General features: G+C 34.5%; 1 protein-coding gene and 1 long non-coding RNA gene across 2 annotated transcripts in view; one reads left to right on the top strand and one right to left on the bottom strand.

Annotated features, from left to right (window-relative positions):
* Positions 1 to 5,308, bottom strand: part of LOC129146632 (uncharacterized) — an 83,873-nt gene extending 78,565 nt beyond the window's left edge. The window contains exon 1 of the long non-coding RNA XR_008553560.1: positions 5,162 to 5,308. This is a non-coding gene — a long non-coding RNA (uncharacterized LOC129146632). The remainder of the gene's footprint in view (positions 1 to 5,161) is intronic.
* MMADHC (metabolism of cobalamin associated D) lies at positions 4,606 to 21,574 on the top strand. The gene is made up of 8 exons (XM_037523317.2): positions 4,606 to 4,721; positions 5,228 to 5,287; positions 10,434 to 10,578; positions 12,416 to 12,633; positions 15,411 to 15,516; positions 16,532 to 16,662; positions 20,078 to 20,164; positions 21,051 to 21,574. Exons 2-8 carry the CDS (start codon positions 5,279 to 5,281, stop codon positions 21,243 to 21,245), a joined length of 891 nt encoding a protein of 296 aa, XP_037379214.1. The 5' UTR covers positions 4,606 to 4,721; positions 5,228 to 5,278; the 3' UTR covers positions 21,246 to 21,574.
* Positions 21,575 to 23,069: the final 1,495 nt, after the last annotated feature.

Genomic DNA, 23,069 nt, shown 5'->3' with positions numbered 1-23,069 from the left:
AATCGTTCTTGATCTTTTCAGTCATAAACTCCTTTAAGGGGCCTCCCCTGGTGACGCAGCTGGAAGCTGCCCACAGCCTCTGCAGTGCCAGTTCGATGCCCAGCCACCTGCAAGGGTCCACCATGGCCGACAGAACTCTCCTGCCACGCCCGCTGCTCCCCTCAGCAGTGTATTTCGTCAGTCTGTCTGTTCTGCTCCCCGCTCTGGCTCTGATGAATTCTCTCACCCTCCCACACTTCTCATTATACCCAGTGCTTGTATAAATAAATAAATAAATAAATAAATCTTTTAAAAAATTAAAAATTAATTTAAGAATCTGAAAGTACTGGGCCTCCCCTGGTGGCACAGCGGTTGAGCGCTGGGTTGCGAGGCTGCCCACAGCCTCTGCAGTGCCAGTTCGATCCCCGGCCACCAGTGAGGGTCCCACTAAAAAAAAAAAAAAAAAAAATTAGAGAAAAATAATTAAGCTGCAAGCAATTCACAGAGATTAAAAAAATGAAACGGTTGAATTAAAAAAAAAACAATAGAGGGACTCAACAATAGACTTAATGAAGAGGAGGAACAAAGTATCAGGATGGAAGACAGTTTAATGTAAAGTATCCAAAAAGTCCAGTAAAAAGAAAAACAACTTAAAAAATGATAATAACAAAACAGACTTATGGCACAGCATCAAAAAGAACAACATTCACATTATAGGAGTTCCAGAATGAGAAAAGAGAGAGAATGGGGCTGAAATCCTATTTGGATAAATAGTAAGAATTTTTTTCAAACTGTAGGAAGACACAGACATCCATATACAAGAAGCACAAAAAGTTCCAAACCAAATAAAGCCAAACACACACACACACAGAGAGAGAGAGAGACACACACACACACACCCCCCCAAGACATTATATTTAAAATAGCAAATATTAAAGAGAAAGAGAATCCTTAAAGCACACAGAGGAAAACAAGGAGTCACATCTAAGGGAAAACTCTCATAAGACTATCAGCAGATTTCTCAGCAGAAACATTATAGACCAAAGAGAATGACATGATGTATTCAAAGTGTTGAAAGGAAAAGACCTTCAGCCAAGAATTTTCTATACTGCTAGTCTAACACCCAGAACTGGAGGAATGATAAACAGCTTTATAAACAAACAACAATTAAAGGACTTAATCTCCTCTAAATTAGCCTTGCAAGAATTAATAAAGGGATTTCTATAAAATGAAAATAAACCTCACTTAGAAGCAATTAGACACCAATAATATAAAATATCGGGGAGAGGAGACTAAACAAGAAGCAAAAAGGAGCAATAGCATAAATACAGCGTTAAACTAGGAATTAGACCAGCTGGGCTTAATAGACATTTAAAGGGCATTGCACCCCTCAAAAATCTGAATGCACATATCTTAAGTAGACACGGACATTTTCAAGAATAGACCACAAGTTAGACCACCAAAAGAAGTACCAATAAATTCATGAAGCCAGAAATCATATCAAGTATCTTTTGTGATCACAGTGGTATCAAACCAGAAATCAAAAACAAAAAGAAAGTGAGAGAATGCTTCAAATTGTGAAAACTAAACAATATGCAACTGAATAATCATTGGGTTAATGAAGAAATGAAAGAAGTTAAAAAAACACCTGAAGACAAATGAAAATTAAGACACAAGCTACCAGAAACTATGGGGTGTAGCAAGATAGTACTAAGAGGGAAATTTACAGCAACATTGGCCTACATCAAGAAACAGCAACAATCTTAAATAAATAATCTAACCTTATACCCTAGGAACAAGAGAAAGAAGAACAAATGAAACCATACACAAAAATTAACTCAAAATGGATTAAAGGCATGTATGTAAGATTTGAAACCATAAGTTACATTTAAAACATAGAACACTCTAACACAGTAGCCACTCTAACAGTTGGGAAGTCAACTATCCAGGCAACAGAAACAAATGCAAAAATAAAAAAAATTGGACTACAACAGACTAAAATGCTTCTGCACAGCACAAGAAACTATCACTAAAACAAAATTAAGATACTCTAGCAAATGGGAGAAACTATTTACATATCATACAATGTTATTATCGAAGGTCTACCAAGAACACATACAACTCAACAACAAAAAAACAAATACCCAATCAAAAAATCGACAAAAGATCTAAATAGATGCTTTTCTAAAGATTACACATAGATAGCCAATGGGTACATGAAAAAATGCCCATCATGATCACTTACCATCAAGGAAATGCAAATTGAGACCACAGGTGAGGTTAACAATTCACACCTGAGAGAATATCCCAAGTCAAAAAACAAACAAAAACACCATTAACAACAAGTGTTTATACAAGGGTGTGAAAAAAATGGAACCCTATTACACTGTTGGTGGGAATGTAGACAGGTCCAGCCCCTATGGAAAACAGTATGAAAATTCCACAAGCTATTTAAAATAGAACTCCTATATAATCCTACAATTCTACTTCTAAGTATCTATCCAAAGAATGCAAAAAACAGTAATTCCAAGGAATATGTGCATTCTTACACTCAGTGCAGCACTATTTACCAGGACCAAGCTATAAATACAACCTCAGTGCCCAACAATAGATGAGTGTAGAGAATATGTGGTGTACATACACAATGGGATACTAAACAGCTACTTTAAAAAAAATTAAATCATGCAGTTTGCGACAACATGGAAATGAAGGGGATTATGCTAAAAACAAAATAAGTCCAGAGGAGAAAAATCCTAGAGATTTCATTTATATTTAGACTATAAAGAAACAAAACAAAGGAAAACACAAAGCTAAGCCAAACAAACCTTAGAAATCTTACTGCAGAACTGACACTACCAAAAGGTGAGGGTGGGGGATAGGGAGGTAAGTGAAGGGGTCCAATAGTCTATGGTGGAAAATTATTGGTGCTATGGTGGTGGCTTGGTATGGTAACATACTCTTAAAGAAGAATGAACCTATGCCCCTCAAACATATGCAGTGTTATAAAACATTATGGCAATAAAATTAAATTTCTTAATAATCCAGCCCTCTTTGTGTTTTAATTTCTTTGAGTTTTAACTTCCTCATAACTAACATGAAGATACCAATCCTCCATTTTCTAGAGTAGCATGAGAATTAAAATTGATAATGGGAAAAACCATATCCAAGTGCTACCACATAACATATATTCCACAAATATTACTATTATTGGATTCCCAATCTCAGTGCTAGCAACTCCAATTCACCATGCATCCTAAGTCAAAAATTTAGGAGTCATATTCAACTCGTCCCTTTTCCCTCACCTGCAAATAGCTATGCCTTGGTGATTCATCAACTTACTCCAGACCTTAGCTAAGTTTTTTGTGTTCTTTCTCAGGGACCATCAACAGACCCCTGTCCCACTGACCAAATTCCAATGCCACAGTCTTCCAACCTACCCTCGGCTCTGCAGCCAGAGGACCGTCCCAAGATACAACTTTGATAATGCTGAGATTCTGTTTAAATCTGCCATTTTGCCTCTGGGAAGCATTAAGTGTTGCACTAAGGCTTACTGATCTGGGACCTGTCAACCTCCCTTCCAACTCAATCCCTTTGTGGATCACCCCAACTGCCCATAGTGTTTTGGATTCCTTTGCCTGAAATGTTCTCATCCCTCCAGGACTTTTCTTGATATTCACACAAAACAAACACCTGCTAACCTTTCAAGACATAAAGTACCACTTCTGCTATGAAGTTATTCCTGATAACCTCCTGTCACACCATTAATTACTTTTTATCTTACATCTATCTATACCTGACAGAAAAATTTCTATCAAAGATGAAAAATATCTGATTTCTGCTCTCAGAAAGCTTACAATTATCACTCAACCAGAAATCTTATATAATCTACACAAGTCAAGTCAAAAGAGAAATTGAGGGATAAAAAAATAATGTATTCTAACACTCAGATCTGTGGTCTCTTCTCCTCCCAGGACTTTTATAACTCCCTGAAGAGAGAGAGAGAGAGAAAGAGAGAGAGAGAGAGAGAGAGAGTGTGTGTGTGTGTGTGTGTGTGTGTGTGTGTGTTGGAAGTATTAGCTACATAGTAACTGATTTAATCTTCAGTCTATGAGATGTCACTATTATTATTCCCTATTTTTGATGTGAGGAAACGAAAAGCATAGAGATTAACTTGCCTAAAATTACTTGCCAATATTAATAAAGTGTGTGCGTCACTTAATTTTTAATACAATTGATAAATGAAAATTACGTACTCTATAGATAAGTCTTTTGATCCGTACTTATTGAGCCTATTAAGGGCCTGGTAAACAGAGAAAAACGTTAAGTACCCTATACTCAAAAGCAGTGATTTATGAAAAATAACGACACAAGGAACAGGAGACCATCTCTTGGGAGTGGTAAAACAGTCTGGGGCGGAAGGAATCTAATGGGCTCGCGAATTAGTGAACAAAGATGCTTGATTCAGCCCAAGGGGACTCCAGGCGCCCCTCCCGCCAGTCACCGCAGCTCTCCTCCCACACAGTTTGGCTCAGGACAACTAGTGGAAGGTCGACTCTGGGGCTGTCTAATGCACGCATGCGTGTCATCGATCTTCCGCTTCTTCGCATCTATGCGCTCGGAAGCAACTCCTTTAGCCTGATCACTGCCGGCGTACACGCAACCCCCGCTGCCACCGCCGCCGCCATTTTGACGGCTGGAAGAGTCAGGGTCTGTACTGCTGGGCGCGGCGGCGGCGGTGACTGGTACGGACGGTTTCTGCCCCAGTTAGCCCCCCAAAGTCGCGTGTCTTCTAGCCACAGCTCTTGGCATTGTCCCTATTCTCAAGGGCCCCTGTGGCTGTCCTCGGCCGTCCTGTTACTGTCTTTATGCTCTTTTTCGCTTCCTCACCCTTCACCCGAACCTCTGCTCGGAGCTGTTGTCAGGCGCCCTGATTTTTGTTAAAATACCTTCCTGGACCCTCAGGAGTCTGCCCTGACCACCGGCACCCCATCACCCGTCCGAGTTGTCTTCGGGGGGCACAAACCGAGAGGGTTTCGAGCTGCATGGTTTCCCCCCCACCCCGGCTGGGATCTGTGCCCGGTAGGGGTTGGGGGCGAATTCTGGCCCGGTTGGGCGGTGGGAGCGTTTCAGCTTTGGTCCTGTGAGGGTGGGAGCCCAGAGAGGAGGAGATGCGGGGTCTCACCCGAGCTCTCTGTGGTTAGACCTTAATCCGTCACTAGTCTTGTTTTGTTTCGTCCTTTCCTCCCAGGAATAACTTTGCAAAAGGAAGGCTATTTTTCGTCTGCCCTCTCCGGTAGAAATGGCCAATGTGAGTAAATTAGTCTCTTAAAGAAACGCCTTAGCAGACTAGTTTGGGAACTTGGTAGGACGTGGAGGGGCGGGTGTAATTGTGATGGCCCTGACAGCAGAATGTTTCTCGTGATTGGACAGCGTACCAAAAATGTCAAGGGAAGCAAGGGTTGTGAAATTGTGTGCGCTTGGAAGGTGGTTTTGTTATAGGACAGCGAGAGGGGCAGCCCAAAACCCCGCAAACCTGCCTATTCTAAATGGGTTCTGCCATCCGCCGCATCAACACAAAACATATGAGACTTTAATGGGAAGGAACTTTAATTAAACTAGGAAACAACACAGGTAAGGCAAAGAGTATAGTTTCTAAATGAAGCACCCAAAGTTACCCATCCCCTCGTGGGTAAAAGTCCATCCGATCATATATTCTTTTTAGTACACACATGCTTGTTTCTAAAATTCAACTTTAAGAATAAATTAGTGCCAGCATCCTTTCAATACTTTTAAAGACATTTCAGTAGCTATTTCGAATCTGTTTGTCGGCTGCCTTTTTTCTCCTCTGGTTAGCTCAACTCAAGCATTTTGTAACAGTTTGGGTACAGGAAGTAACCGTCCAAACTCTACAAAATGAGAGCAAGAGGTGTTATTCACATAGGCCAGTGATATTTACTCACTGTGTTTACGCACAGCCTACCGTAAGGAGTTCATGTAATAGAGAACGTAAGACATACATGAATACATACATACAGCTGCAATAAAAAGTACTCGTTTTAGTTGTTTTGTTTAGTAAAAAATACTAATTTTTAAAAAGCTACATACACAAAGGTGCAAAGCAGATTCAGAGCTTTGTGGAAAGGGGGAAGTAGGGATTCAGGATCTCTTCACTGAGAAGCATTTAATTTTGAAAGATGGGTGGGATTTAGGTAATCGGAGGTTTGGTGGGAAGAACTGGAAGTATATTCAAAGACATCCCAGCTTGCTAAAATCGTTAATTCCAGTTCTGTCTCCCTGAATGCAAAATGTGTGAAGGAGATAAGTGGGAAATAGAGTTGTATTGTGGAGTTTGCATTAAGTAACAATGAGCCGTGAATCCCAACTTCAACAGTTTATTCTTTATGTTTTAAGTTGTGGTGATTTAATCAGAATGTTATCTTAGGAAAATAAATTTGTCAGCAATTAGTCAGGATGGTATTCCTATAATGGAGCATGCTATATTAAGTGATAGTCTAATGTTCTGACTATAGGAACAACTTAAAAATGGGCATTGAGCAATTTGCAGCAAAATGGATGGAGCTGGAAGGAATCATACTCAGCGAAATAAGCCAGAAAGAAAAAGAAAAATACCGGATGGTCTCACTCTTAGCAGGAATCTAGAAAACTTAAATAAGGGACCAGGAAAATGAATAACTATAAGAAAGTGAAAATCAAAATCAACAAACAATTATGAACCAGAGACACTCTATAGGGGTTGGGGAGCGGAGAGGGGAGGGATTGGGGTCAAAATAAGGGGGTTGCAATTGTATGGGGAATACAAAAATAAAATTTATTCTTAAAAAATAAATAAAAGGGGAAAAAAAAGGGCATTGATCTTTGTAAGGTGAATTTTTACTTGGCCTTAACCACAGAAAGGAAATGTTGGGAAAGAAGGATGTGTTATTCTTCAAAGGAAAAACGTTAAAGTAGAATAGATGCTTTTCTCTTGATTTAAATAATTTGTCAGCTTCAGTGGGGTGAATATTTTGAAAGATACTTGTAAAATTCAATTTTATTGTTATGAAGGTGTTTATATAATACATATTTCAATTTAAAAATTCAAATATATTTTTAAAAACTTGTTAGATTATATGCATTGTAAAGGCTAAATGGATATCAGAAATTATGTCACTAATTTAGTTAGTGTGCATAACAGGTCATAAATTCCCAAGTTTCAGAGGCTAGGCAAGTAAATTTAAAAACCTTGATGTGGATCAAACAAATACTAATTTCTGATATAAAAAGAGCAGCCTTTTCTTAGCCATGGTGATTTGTTGCTAATGCCAGTGAGGAATGTGAATCCAGTTCTGCCAAATCTTCTGGGTTTTCAAGAACAGCCAAAAATATTCATTTTTGTGTGAAATCTCAAAATTTCCTAGTGTTTATACCCAATTCAAATTTATAGTAAGACTGACCCACACAAAATGTCTGAGGATGGATATGAATGCATTTCATAGATGACCAGTTTCAGTCTTTGGTATATACTTTATTTTCCCCTCACGTGAACAAAAAGCAGGAGTTAACCCTAAGACTGTACCTAAAAGGCTATTTCTCTTCATATACTAATAAGGATTTTATAATTAAATCTTAATAGCCTGTCATCTTCCCAAATCTTGAATCCTGCATTTGTTTAAAGTTAGTCATGTGTAAAATAGCATTTTTACTCTTGAACTAAAATAAACTGGCTATTCTAATTATTGTGCTCTTTGTTGACTGTCACTTTAAATTATTAACCAGGCTAACCCAAAGTTGTAAAATCTAACAAGATTGCACAAAGTATTCCATTTTTGTAATAAAAGATTTAAGAATCAAAAAGTAAGATTTGAAAATAATTTGTACTGTTACCATTTGTCCTTTCGGTGGGCAAATTAAGTGCTACAATAATTATTTTCCATAAATATGAAACTTGGTGATATGATGTTCTTAGACAGGAAACAAAACTCACACTTTTATATAAATGTTGAAATGTTTACCATCAAGGGAAAATCTCAGTGCATATTTTGGTACTCAGAGACTAAAATAATCATTTAAAATATGAAGTAATTTCTTAAATAATTTGGAAAAACTTTAATTTTACCTGTGAAGCGATGTGAAGGATCACAAATCTTATTTAATAATCAAACTAATAAGAATGGTATGTAGATAGAAAAAAAAGGGATGTAGAAATGTTAGGGAGTAGGTAAAACAATGCTTATAAAGCACTTACCACGTGACTTCACTTACAATAACTAATGTGTATTGATTATTTACTATTATATGCTTTCATTGCCTGTCTCAGATAATCTCTTGGTGAGACTCTTCCTGTTTTGCTCCTTTGCTCCAAATATTTTGGGAATCTTAAATGGCCTCTAGATCCTATAGTATATTCTGTTGAATGTCCTCGATTATAAAGGTAAATTTATAAAACACCCAAAAAATCTGAGTTTGTCTAGTAGGTGAAACACCTAGTGAGTACCATTTTTGTCTCTTTAGGCAAGTTGGGTACACACACCAAGGGAAGATACTTAAATTTTCAGGTGGGCAGACTGCTCTAGAGTCAGTCCTTGCACCTTGGATACACATAAGGGAGGTTATTTATCCAAGTCTTGAAGAAAGAATTGGAACTTGCCAGGCCTGGAAGAGAGGGGAAAGGGCATCTTAACTGAACAAGTCTTGTGGCAGTGTAAAAGAAGGCAGAGAAATATGGATTATGTTAGATGAATGTGATGTGCATAAAGAATGGAGTAAAGAAGGGGAGTATAAAGTTAGTAGGAAATTATGTAGAGACCTAGAAAGATCAGGTGGGATGTTCTCTCTTAGTTGAGAAGTAAAGTTGGGAAGACCACATGGGTTAGATTTTAGAATACTATGTGAGAGGGGAAAAGAGTAATTCTGAAGTATCAAATAGCTAAACTATTTCAACATCCTATTAAACTAGTTTTCATACCATCTTTCTAATACTACTCCAATCCATTCTACACAGCGTCCTTAGTGGTACATTTCTTAAAACACCCCTCAGATTAAAACTGATTTATCTTGATGTAAGCCCTGCACATCAGCTGTAAAATCTTTTATAGTTGTCCACAAGTTAACTTTCAATCCTGTTTTTTTACTATATATATACTGTATATACTCCCTTGTGCTCACCCTTATTGAACTTGTCAGTCTTCTAATTATACCTTTTATGACTTGACTTTTGTTCCTGAAAGTTACTCATTTTTTTTTAAAGATTTATTTACTTATTTATACAAGCACTGGGTACAGTTAGAAGCACGGAAGGTGAGAGAATTCACCAGAGCCAGAGCGGAGAATAGAACAGGCAGAGTGACGAAGTACACTGCTGAGTGGAGCAGCAGGTGGCAGGAAAGGTCTGCGTGCCATGTGGGACCCTCACCCAGTGGCTGGGGATCGAACTGGTGCTGCAGAGGCTGCGGGCAGCTTCGCAACCCAGCACTCAACTGCTGCGCCACCGGGGAAGCCCAAAAGTTACTCATTGAAGTGAATTTTCTCCCAGCAAATTTCTTCAAAACCTTTTATATCCCCCATGAAACTTTTTCTCTCACCCCAGGGGTCTCTTAACTGTTCAAATATTTTCATACCATTTCATAGATAATATGGTATTTGTTCTTACATCTTTCCACTAAATTAGAAGTCAGGTTTGTTGTTGTTTTTTTAACATAACCAGATAATACATATTTTAGGCTTTGTGGGCCATCTTTGTGAAGCTACTTTACTCTGCCATTGTGGATAGGCAAGTGTGTGTGGCTGTGTTACAGTAAAACTTTATTTGCCAAAAAAACTGTTCTATAGTTTATGAAGGCTTTCATTAAATTATTCTAACCCAATTATTTGGCTAAAAATTTATGCATCAGAGATACGCAGCAGATGCACATTATTCCATTATAACTGACCTCACAGGAAATAAACATAGAAAGAAAATGTACCACAAAGGCATAGACTAATATGAAGGAAAGAGGATATTGCATTAAAACCAAAAGGAAAGATGGCATGGGAAATAATTAGTAGTAAGACAAGAGAATTATAGCAGTAAGACAAGAATTAAAAAGTAAACAGGTTATAGCTAGAGAGGTTTTGAAAATTCTGTATTTTGAGATTCCTTGGAGAATCATATTAGTTGTGCTACTTTTTTAGTGTATTTACTAAATACGGCCACTCGTAGAGATCTCCATTCTCTCGAATGTGGCACCCCTAATTCTGGCCTTTGTTGAAGAAAGGCTTACACCTTTACCAAAAGTAATTTACTGTTCTTTATTCATGTTTATTTATAAAATTATAAATACATACAATTGTTGAATGTAATGATAGGTGCTTAGTAACAACAGAATAAATGTTAACTTTCAAGAGTTAGCCAGAGATTGTCTATGTAAGTATAACATACCTAGAACAAATCATTGTAACTTTTGTGTCATTTGTAGGTGCTCTGTAATAGAGCCAGACTGGTTTCCTATCTCCCAGGATTTTGCTCTTTAGTTAAAAGGGTTGTCAATCCCAAAGCCTTTTCAACTGCAGGATCTTCAGGTTCTGATGAGTCTCATGTAGCCACTGCGCCTCCAGATATATGTAAGTAAATCTTATTCCTTTATTTAATCATTTTTCTCAAAATGTTTTGAACTCTTGCCTATGATATTCTTTCCTTAGGTTTTACATATTTTCTAAAGTTGTTATTTATCTCCTTGAAAATAAAATCAGAGTTCTGCCTTATCTATGTCAGAAAACTACAATATAAAAAAATAATAATTATTACTGGTTTTTAAAATTTATTTTCTTGAACTTTAAGTTTTAGTTGATCTTCCAAAACACACAGTGCTCCCTGAGCAAATCTTTTGATCTTATGAAACTGTTACTATTTTCTCCCCATTCTTTGCTGAATTTCTTAAATGTACCTGACACGTAATAATATTAGTGTTTATCAGTAAAATACCCACTATATGCAAAGTCAACCTCTTCTATCTAATCCATTTTATACACTACTATCATACTAATCATTCTCAAATATTTTAATCTCGGCACTTCTTTGATAAGCCTTGGTTATCTCTCACTGCTTTCAGTAACAGTCCCCAAATTATCCTCAATCTATAAATCATTGTTCATGGTCTAAAAAAAAATGTTTTTTGTTTTATGATTAGGTAAGTTGGAGAAATGCTATGTTACTATCTTGAAGGTTTATGATGCACACTAAAATATTTATTGAAATACTAAAGAGTGCTAGTAGAACCTATCTCATGCAGCACGTTACTTAAAATGTAAGTTCATTTCAGCATTCAAAGAGTCATCTTGTCAGTTTTCTCTTATAATGCCATCTGATTACTCTCCTACTCATAGCATCTGAAGGCTCAACATATCGATATAAGTATCATAAATGAAAGATTTTCACAATATGTAAAGGATTTGTATCCTAAATATATAAAGAATTTTTATAGATCCGTAGGAAAAAGACAACCCAGTAGAAAACCAAACTCTTAAATGACCAGAAAACATGAAAATATGTGTAAATGCACTATTAATATGGGGTATTAATTTTCTTTAAAGAGAAACTGAATTTGTAAAAATTATTTGTCAAAAAATAGCTAATATGTTTTAGCTTGTGAACTCACACCAGTCAGTTACTAGTAGCTATCTATGTGTATTCCTCAGTATGATCTCAGACCTCAGTATGATCTCAGACCCAGCATGATCTGGGAGCTTGTTAGAAATGGATTCTTAAGCCCTCACTCCAGACCTACTCATAAAAATCAGAAATGATTCTTAAATACTTAAAAAGTTTGAGAAGTAGTGGGCTAGAATGTTTGGATTGAGAATTATAAGTTAGTGTCTGAGTTCTGCAGGAAAGAATTCATAATGATGGATGATATGTTATAGGTATAAAAGAACTATATACTGGCATTTATGATGTAAGAACAGGAAATACAGACAATGTTATTATCAGCCATCTGTTTGGTCAGGTATTAAAAACTATTTTTGTTGCCACCTGCTATGTGCAGAATCATCCCTTTTTCTAAATCAAATTCCTGCTCTTGAGTACTTCTTTAATTTTCTGCCAAAATATTTTCTGAATCTTTTTGGATTTTTCACAAGTTAAGATACTTAAGCCTATGATATTTTTTCAGTTTACTATATTTTTATCAAGCATTGTGTACTATGGACTATAATACTTAGTAGACTTATTTCCCTCATAATAGACTTCCCTGTGAACTGACAATTGGTTGCTCTGATTAGACTTTTGAAAATGACATGAAACTAATGTATAGTCAGCCAAGAAAGTAAATTTCAAAGACCTATCCTTTCAGTAAAAAGTACTTAATTGTCAAAAAAAAAAAAAAAAAAAAAGCATTCTTTCAGTCAGCCAGTACATTTGACTGTTAAGGAGAAAGTGATTGATTTTGTTGTTCCCCTTCAGGCTCTCGAACAGTCTGGCCTGATGAAACCATGGGACCATTTGGACCTCAGGATCAGAGATTCCAGCTCCCTGGGAACATAGGTTTTGATTGCCACCTCAATGGAACTGCGTCACAGAGAAAAAAACAGGCTCATAAAACATTACCTGATGTTCTAGCAGAACCTCTGTCAACTGAAAGACATGAGTTTGTAATGGCACAATATGTAAATGAATTTCAGGTAAATTGTTACTATCATGTATTGTTTTTGTAACTGTTAATGTGTTAATTTGTTTACTGTAAGCATATCACTTTCATTGAAAAGATGAAAAAAGGTAAATTCCAATACATACAAAAATAACACTTTTTTTTTTAACAGTTTTTTAAAAGTTTGTGTTATAGGTACACTTTTTTACTTAATTTTACATTATCTTTTAGGGAGTTATTCCAAAATATCTTTTTTTTTTTTTTTTAAGATTTATTTATTTATTTATTTATATAAGCACTGGGTGCAGTCAGAAGCGTGTGAGAGTGAGAGAATTCACCAGAACCAGAATGGGAAACAGAACAGGCAGAGTGACGAAATACACTGCTGAGGGGAGCAGCGGGCTCAGCAGGAGAGGTCTCTCAGAGCCATGTGGGACCCTCGCTGGTGGCCGGGGATCGAACCAGCGCTACAGAGGCTGCGGGCAGCTTCACAGCCCAGCACTCAACCCCTGAGCCACCAAAGGAGGCCCCCAAAATATCTTTTTTAATGGCTACTTTATTTCCTACATAGATAATTTTTTATGTCTGTATTAGAAGTTTAGATTCCCTGAATTTTAGTTTTATAAGTGGTAATCATAATTTGTATATAGACCAAATTCTGACTAGTTTTAAATTTGTGTAGTCATTGTAAAAATTAAGAAAATTTGGAGAGTTCTAAAATTCTTTAGCTACAGTAACTAAAAAGGAAGACTTAGAGGTAGGTTTTTTAAAAAATCAATTTCTCAGGTTTTTTTTTTTTTTAAACTGAGTTTTAAAAATTGTCATTGCATAACGAAACACTTTCAATGAGTTTTTACTGGTTTTGAATCATTGCTCGCTCAAGTAGAAAGTAACATTCAATTCAGAGTTTCTATCACAGCCCTGACCCACAGTCATTTTTCACATTTCTACATAGTTTTAGACTGAGTTTTCGATCAAAACCATAATATTAAAAGCAACAACCTCTTATAATTTTTAGGGTTATACTAATTAACATAGTTGATCATAAGAAGTTGATTTCTTCTCAGTCGTATCGGCTCCTTCTCTGTACCAATTACTTGATATACCCCATACAGTTCTGTTCATTCTCTCTATACTATTTCCTGATCAGTTAGACATTTGACTTCCTCCAGACTTTTGAAAATTCCTAAATTAGTATATCTATTTCTGACATTTCTAGTTCTGTATATCTATCTGCCTGCTAAATGTTTTTATCTAAATGTCTCATAAGTTCCCACACTTTACAAGGCTAATACTGATTAGTTTTTTTCTCTCAAAACCTGTTTTTTACTCCCATATTATCAGTAATATAAATGACTTAGCCATTTTCACACTGTGCCAAGATAAAATTATAGTCCTAGCCTTGACTTCTCTCTCCATCATACCGCCAAATGACAAAATAGCATTGCTTCTATCTGTTAAGTAGCTGTTAAATCATTTGTGTCTTTTCAGCTTTTACAAATAGTACTAGAGTTCAAGGCCACCTTCCCTAGCATGGATTCTTAGAGGTATTATAATGGACTGTGGAAATAGAAGAAATCTAAATCCAAAGTTTAGCTCTGCAATTTACTTAATTTTGTGATCTTGAGATGGTTACTTAACCTTTCAGAACCTTTATATCTTTATATGTAAAATGGGGATGATCATACCCTCTAGCCCATAAAATAGCTATGAAGATTAAGTGTAAAAATGTATACTTAAGTAGAGTTAGTGATCTGTAAATACTGGTTGTTACTGTCACCTGCTTCTCTTCTTTTCCTACTACCACAGTAATACTACTAATTGTGTTTTATATCTGATCTTGTTATTCCTCACTACTTATAGACTAAAGTAAAAATTTCTTAGTGACAAATAGCTTCCAACAATTTGATTCCTTATCTTTCCCAACTTACCTCTCACTACTTCCTACTCTTTTGCACTCTACACAGCATATTTTGGGGTCTTTTTTGTTCGTTCGTTTTTTAATTGCATCTTTCTCTTTGGCCGTTGCATACCTTTCCACTATTATTACCTCTTGATATCTCTTGATGGACAGTTTCCTCCTGATTTACTAATCTGTATTCCACCTTTTCTTTACCTATCAGACATATGTATTAATGAACAAATGGGTCAAATATAATAACTTTTTCTGTGTTCTCTCAGAAAAGCTAGTTTCTTCTCCATCTCTACTGCCAGAAAGTATTCTTCGTAACTCTCTACAGCTTTTCGTATTGAATTGTATTTGTTTATTCATGCTGTTTTTCTTACAGTACATCTGAAATGCCTATACATCTGATTTAACATTGTATTGGCTGCTTTTGTCATAGTATCTGATGTAGGTGCCCAATAAATTTCAGTTGAATAAACGCCTTAAGCGCTTTTTGTCAGAGAAGCTGTATATGACATCGTGTTATTTTTGTAAATTGGTGTTATATCCCCATTTTCCAGGTTACAAAACAAAGGAAAGGCTATTAAGATATTATCATAAAATATTAGAAGAGATAACACAGTAAAACATAGTTACGGCATTTTAGTTTCTTAGACAACTGCTGTTTATAGGAAGTTTTACAATATCAGTATATTTCTACATTCATGTTGTGTTTTGTCAGAATATTTCTTAATTTTCAAATCTTCTACTCATCAGAGTTTGAGTTTATAAGAAAACACTCTTACCGTAGCACCAGTTAGATTAGTGTGATAATAAAATCTTTGTAGGGAAGACAAGTTTCTAACAGGCAAGATATTTTATTTGTGCTCCAGATTTTGTTTACTTATGTTTCTTATTTCCTGTAGAATAATGATGCACCTATTGAACAGGAAATCAACAGTGCAGAAACTTACTTTGAAAGTGCCAAAGTAGAGTGTGCAATCCAAACATGTCCAGAATTGCTACGAAGAGGTAGGCTCTACTTTAGATACTTTTACACTGATGTGTATTAGATGGTATCAGTAGTTTTGTAATGTGTTGACTAATACACTTAGCAATTGTAATGCTCTGTAACTTGATCTGGCTGGAGGTGATTAAATGAAGAAGATAAAGACTTTCAGATGTTTACCAACATCTGACTTCATGCTGCCTTAGATGGGAACAATAGAATTTTTAGTAATTTTTTTTCCTAAAGTTTAAGCCATTCTACTTCTGGGTGATTGTTACCACTATAATTTCATGAGCTAATATATAATACTGAGAAAAATCTTAATAATAAACTTTTTTATGTGATATTTTTTTTTTATTTCATCATTGTTCATTTTTGCATAGTATTTGATTTCTACCCTCAGGTATAGTTCCGATAAATCTCCCATCCCACCCATGAACCCTCACCATAGTTCCTTGTGCTCTCCCCTCTCCTGTCTTGATTCCTCTCCGTCCCCCTGCCCTGCTGTATAGCTCAGATCTATAATTTGCCTACAAGTTTTGTCATTTTTTTGACACTTTGTTCAGTTTTCCTATATCCCTCTGATAAGTGAAACCATCCAATAATATCTACACAATTGAATAATACTCAGCAATCAAAAAAGAGAAACTCATGCCATTCACAGCAACAGGGATAGAGTTGGAAGGGATTTGCTCAGTGGAATATTATAAGTCAGAAGAGAAAAAAATATCAGATGGTTTCCTTACAGGAGGAATATAGGGAAGCCAAACAAAGTGTCAAAAGCAAAAAACTTTTTAATCACAAGAACTATAACTTGTAAATTGATCTTCAGTTTGTAGAAAGTAGTACTTCAGTTCATCCAACAAGAACAGAACTAAATCAAAACTAAGTTCATTTTACTCTTTTCAAAGATAATAAAATGAAATCTAACTTGGTACCAGAATAACATAATCATTTGTCTAAAGAATTTTTTATGCACTCTTTTTTAAAAAACCAAATTGCTTTCTCCCTGAGGTTGGTATTCTTATTTCTTTGTAGATTTTGAATCACTGTTTCCAGAAGTGGCCACCAACAAACTGATGATTCTAACTGTGACACAGAAAACTAATAATGACATGACTGTTTGGAGTGAGGAAGTGGAAAATGAAAGAGAGCTGCTCCTAGAAAAGGTAATTCTTTCAATTACAGACAATTTAACTATATAACCTTAGTGCAGTTTTAAATGAACCAATGTACTAAAACGGTGAGTGTCTTTTTAGCCTTTATTCCTTTTCTACTGATATATGCTTTCTAAAACTAAAAAATACCAGTGGTTTTTTTTTTTAGTGTCTTTGAAAAACTTAGATTCAGCCTAATACTTGATTTTTTTGAATTTATATCTATTTCAAGAAATTTGGGAAATACAGTAAAAAATAACAAAAAAGTAATATGAACTCGTCATATACCTTTCTCTCCTTCTCATCTTCCGTATCTCTTTTTTTTTTAAATCATATCGTGTCAAGTAAAAAATGAAAACTTCCCAACCTTCTTCAGGAAGTAAATAGTAACAGTACATAGTATAGTATATAGTATTTTAACCTGAATATATCTTTTGTTACCTTTCCATAACATTACATATAGATAACATTTCATTCTTTGTAAGTCTGGGTCAGTATTACGTTGGATGGACAAACCATAAATGTTTAAATTAATTAAAAATTTCCTAAATAATTAATAAGTTGTAAATCAATCTTTTGCTAATGTAGGCACTGAATATACTTGTATATATTTTTGTTCACACACTTTTACCCTTGCATATTCCTAAAACAGGGAATTGCTAAATCAAGAGGTACATGTATTTAAAATGTTCATAGATGTGCTAGTTTGCCCACTGAAAAGACTGATACGATTTCATTTTTACCAACTGAGAAAATGATACATGATTAAAATATTTTATTTAAAAACTATATAATTATTTCTCCAAGAGTTTGATACTATGTTACATCAATTTTATTGTCTTAAGGATAAGATAGAAAGGGTTATTCTTTTGGCTGTATGACAGGTTACAAATAATTCACTTGAGTACCTTAGCTAACTATAGTGGAAAAATTCCTTTTACTAATTTCTATGGAGGATAATGTTAGGAATTATATTTTCTTTCAAATTGGATGTATTGTTCTCTCATTTTGCAAAAATACATTAGAAGTTACATTCTCAACAGTATTTTATGATAAATGACTTCATACTTAACTCACAGCTTTACTTACAAATTTTATGTAGTTAACAATCATGAGTAAGTTATATACTAGTTAACAAGTTACAGTGAGGCATAAGATTGTCTCTGATTTTAAAGAGATATGAATTTAGAGTTGAAATTTAAAGACATAAATCTATAAACATTTTGTTTGCATATTATAATTAACATTGCATATTATGTTAATATATAATATAAATATTTCTATTTACATTTTAAGATAATATTTAGTAAATGCATATTTACTGCTGCCATTTAGTTGCTAGAGAGCTCTCACATATGTATTTCATTAGTGGTCCTAACTTAGATTCAGAACCTCATTTGATACTAACCCTGCTATAGTTTGTAGGTGAGTTTTCTGTGATCAGTTGCAGGGCTTTTAAATGGCAACATAAATTGCCACATTATTTTTTAATTTTATAATGACTACAACTCTTATTTTGCATTCTATTTAAGAGCTGACATGGCAACGAGATATTTTGTCTTAAGGTTTAAATGTATTCTCGTTTTTTCCAGCAGATGTCAGTGTTTGCTGTTGATAAACAGAAACCTTTAGAAGAAAAACTTACTCTTTTTGCAATTGTTTGGGATTCTTCTTTTCTTTGAAAACATTTAATTGCATTGTTTGCTCGTTATTGTTTTGTGTATGACAGTTTAATTTGTTTATGAAATTGGTATCTTTTGTAAACCATATTCAGTAGTTTTCTTATTTTAAGCATTGTGCAGGTTAATGAAATACAGATATCAGTGTATATATTAAGTATGAATATAACCTAAAGAATATAGCATTATCTTAATACTTTTCATTAGTTTATGAGCTTAAGTTAAATACCTCCATAGCAGAGTTAGCAAATTTTTTCTGTAAAGAGCCAGATAGTAAGTATATGGGTTTGTCCATAGGGTCTCAGCTACTCCACTTTACCCTCATACTGTAAGGTAAGTAAAGATGACATGCAATTGAACAGACAAGGCAGTGTTCCAATAAAATTACTTACACAATCAGGTAGTCAGCCAGGCCTGGCTGTTGGTCTTCAGCTTACTAACCACTTAGTTAGGATATGACCCTTCCTGGACTTTGGAGGTTCTCAACTGAATTCCAGAGGTGCTCTGAGAGGTCTCTTTACTCTGGGTGGGCCAACATTCCATGTTATCTAGCACTGTAGAACCTCTAAAAATCACTGTTCAGCTCTCAGCACTGCAGCTGACATGTGCTATAATTCTTGTTGGAATCTCGCCTTGTGTGTGCACAGTTCAGCCCTTGTTATGGAACCAAGGTGAATTGCTCTGCAGACTATTTGGAATATAGCACCCCACAAATTCCAGCTGCATCAGCACTTCAGAACTCTTGCTTTCTATCTGTACTCAGCCTACTAATACTATACTGCATGGACTCCACATCTTTGCCCTGCAACAGGAAAGTGTCCTCAGGCAGAAAGCTGGAGCAAATATGTGGGTCACCTCATTTGTTTCCATTCTTTAAAGATTACAGTTTTGTCTGACTGTTGTTAAAAGTCTAAAAATAGTCACCACATATATTTTAGTCATATTTTTGTTTTCAACAATAAGTTTGATACCTATTACTCTTGTGACTGGAAAGGAAACTATGCCCCTGTTTTTGAACATTTATGGTCTTTATTTTTTTAACATTCTAATGGGATTCCAAACTTGTACTGTTTTTTTTTTTTTTTTTTCCACTGCATAGAGTTCTTATAAAGCTAACAAAAGCATCGTAGAAATTATGGTGGTAAAGTCTAATTCTCACAGGTGGTATGTAATGATTATATATTGTACAGAAGATACAGAGGGCTATGTAGTGACAAGTATCCTGTAAAACTTACACCTTATTTATCCATTTTGTTGCTTTTATGTGCCTTTTTAGAAGTATTTCATGAGTATGTGAGTATATAGATATGTTTTTGAAGGACACACAATATATTTTTAAACAACTTTCATTCAAAGTAATGATGGTTTATGTCTGTTCATGAACATTTTGTATTCCCTTTGTTATTTCTAATAATTCCATAATGATACAAAATAAAAGCTATAGTTTACAATATATGACAAATTTTTGGAGTTAATAGCACACAAATGATAAAATAGTCCCTAAAGCTAGAAATAATTTACAAGAAAAAAATATGCAATTTAGACTTTTTGAAAGAAATTAAAGTATATAGGAACCATTAATCTTTGGACTGTTGAAAATAATGTTATGGATTTACAGTCTTAATTTATCACTACTATTAATTTTTTATTGATCTTAATTCTTTATCTAAAGCAAAAGATATTTTAAATGAATAAAATCAACATAAAATTTTATGTTGATCATATTATTTGTATCTTTTTCTGTGTAGTTCATCAGTGGTGCTAAGGAAATCTGCTATGCTCTTCGAGCTGAAGGCTATTGGGCTGACTTCATTGACCCATCATCTGGTTTGGCAGTGAGTAATTTAATACATTTTGAAAGCCAGATTATATGATTTGAAATAAGTGTTTTTAATTATAAAATGTCTATAATTACAACATTTGTAAACATAGGACATTTAAGACATTTTTAAAAACCTCAGAATTTTATCCAAAGAAGTAACACTTGCAGTCACTGCAGTGTTGCAGTCATACTTTGAGGGACCTCTAACGTTCAGTTACCTTACTTCATCCTTTTAAATTGTTTTATTAAATACAGTTAATGATTTTCATCCTCCCTAGTAGATATTATTTATTTATATTGAATTAGTTTACTGGTAGTTGACAGCTGGCAATCAATAGTTTCTTTAAGGAAGAAACAATTATTTTTAGAATTAAGAAAATATGATGGCAAAAAAATATCTAGAAAAAGTAACTGGCAATTAACAAAGTTTTACTTTGAGAAAATAGCTAAACCACTTGGGTAGTTGCTTTTAAAATTCTGGTATATCTTTAATTTATAAACTAATAAAAATGTTTTAATCTAAAATAGGAATGAATATATACTGTTTTTTTCTCAGAGTCAAGGAAAATATGGTATAAACTAGAAATGAAACATTGACTCCGGTTTTAGTTTCTTATCTTAAAACTCATGAAGCTGAGCCATAGATTTCTATCTGAAGTTTATCCCATCCTTAATAAGGTCATGCAATATTAGGCATTTGGTTTTAGATGACATGAAATTTGCTAGATCATTCATTTTGCATTTCCTGAATACATAGGTATTAAGGGGAACAGAGGTGGTATTAGAGCAACTTAGGTGTTGATGTGCCCTTTTTTATTTTTTGTGTTCAGTTGGCAAAAGAAGTATTACTCTGTCTTTCTTGCTGATGAAAATATGACTTCAATTTTTATTTCCTCCAGTTTTTTGGACCATATACAAACAACACTCTTTTTGAAACAGATGAACGCTATCGACATTTAGGATTCTTTGTTGATGATCTTGGCTGCTGTAAAGTGATTCGTCATAGTCTCTGGGGTACCCATGTGTTTGTAGGAAGTATCTTCACTAATGCAACACCAGACAGCCATATTATGAAGAAATTAAGTGGAAACTAGCAGTAATGTCAATTTATTTGATATACTATTTGAATATACCATCTGGGTTGATCTATAAACACTTGTCAAAGACTTCAGTGTTTAAAATTATTTCTAGGTATTTATTTCAACATTTATGAATTTTAACATTTATGAATTTGGCAAGTGGTTAGTGATTTTTAAATCTCAAATGGTCATTTATGTTATTAAATATGCATTGAACCAATATATATTGTACAGAAAAAGATAATCAACATGTAACCAGGGTATGAACTCCTATTGTTATTTCCCCCCTTAATGGAAAAACCTGTTCTAATTATTTTTTCCCAAAAATAAATCACACATTTGGTCATGATAAGTGTTTTTTCATTGCAGTATTTTTAAAATATAGTTCTTAAAAATTCTTAAGTATTTTTAAGTGCTTTAATAAATGTAATTGATAATTCTAGATACAGTAGTGTAGTTTGACTTTTTCTGATTTTCTTTTTTCTTTATCTGTTAAGTGATCTGTACCAGTTTGACTGGTACCTTGAAATAATGTATGTGCAGGAAAAAAGAATTAGAAATACCACATCTTTATGTATGAAATGTATGAGTCTCATTCATACTAAAAATATAATTCTTAACTCCTAGGTTACGATAGATAAATGTCACTTATTTTTAGACAAAACTATGCTTCAGGTCCAAATTATGTTTCTCCTATTTTAGTAAACTCTGATACTTTCAGAAATGCCTCTCTTGTGACAACTTATTTTTACAGTATTTTTAACTCAAAAATAATCTTTCATTTGTGAGGCTTGTGCAAAATAGGAAAGGAAAAAAATTTCAGGAGAACCAAGTATCTGGTACCAAATGAATTAATTGAAATGAATGTTTTCCTGTATTTTTAAAAGTTAAATGCCAGTTTTTAAAAGGAATATATAAAGATATTCAGATTTTTCATTAAGTTCACAATTTGACTTAAAACGATTTCCTTAGTTAATATGTAGCTTGATAATAAATGTGGCTTATGATTCAAAGTGTTAAGAGTTACAAATTTTTCATTATGAAAAGATGAAATAGTGATTCCATAGCATTTTGAAACGAACTTATTGAGGGTGTGTGTGTGTGTGTGTGTGTGTGTGTGTGTGTGTGCACATAAAAGTACACATATTGTAAAACACAATAAATTTTCATGTATGGAACCAGCACCCAGATCAAAACTGAGTATTACTGGTACCTCAGAGCCTTATTTTGCTCCCTTCCAGACATTTTCTCCCTTCCCATACTCTTCCCAATGTAATCATGATCCTGATTTCTAACAACATAAATTGATTATATAGTTTCTTTTGAAACTATATGAAACCATATAATATGTTCACTTTTGTATTGGTCTTTGTTATGTGAGATTAATCCTTATTTTCTATAATTATAGATTCTTGTTTGCATAGTTTTAACCTTTGGAGTGATTCTGTTGGGTCACTTTTGCCCCCCGGGAAATTTGGCAATGTCTGGAGATATTTTTGATTGTTACGACTTTGGAGGTGGGAGATTCTATAGGCATCTAATAAGTGATGATGTTAAATATACCACGATGCAAAGGACAGCTCCCACAACATACTGCTTACTCAGCCATTTCCTCCCTCCCTGCTTGCACTATTCTTTGAAATGTGTTCCCTTGAAATGTCAACCTTTCTTTAACATTCTGAAGTGCTATCTACTGGTTAAAAAGGATACTTCCCTATAGGTAGCTATGGCTAGGTACTGTATTCTAGGAAGTAATGGGGCTTATGTCATCTTATTTTCTAAGAGGATTTCCAGAAACAATATGAAAAGCAATAACTGCCAGTTAAGTTTTTTTTTTTC

This window comes from Talpa occidentalis, unplaced genomic scaffold, assembly GCF_014898055.3.
Source record: "Talpa occidentalis isolate TD23 unplaced genomic scaffold, MPIMG_talOcc4v2.1 talOcc4.3, whole genome shotgun sequence".
NCBI classification, from domain to species: domain Eukaryota; kingdom Metazoa; phylum Chordata; class Mammalia; order Eulipotyphla; family Talpidae; genus Talpa; species Talpa occidentalis.
Note: the sequence above shows the minus strand (reverse complement) of the source record. Positions and strands in the feature narration are given on the sequence as shown.

Coding starts and splice junctions, on each gene's coding strand:
- MMADHC (XM_037523317.2), top strand. Junction 15,517..16,531: donor TCCAGAATTGCTACGAAGAG/GTAGGCTCTACT, acceptor ATTTCTTTGTAG/ATTTTGAATCACTGTTTCCA. Junction 16,663..20,077: donor GAGAGCTGCTCCTAGAAAAG/GTAATTCTTTCA, acceptor TTTTCTGTGTAG/TTCATCAGTGGTGCTAAGGA.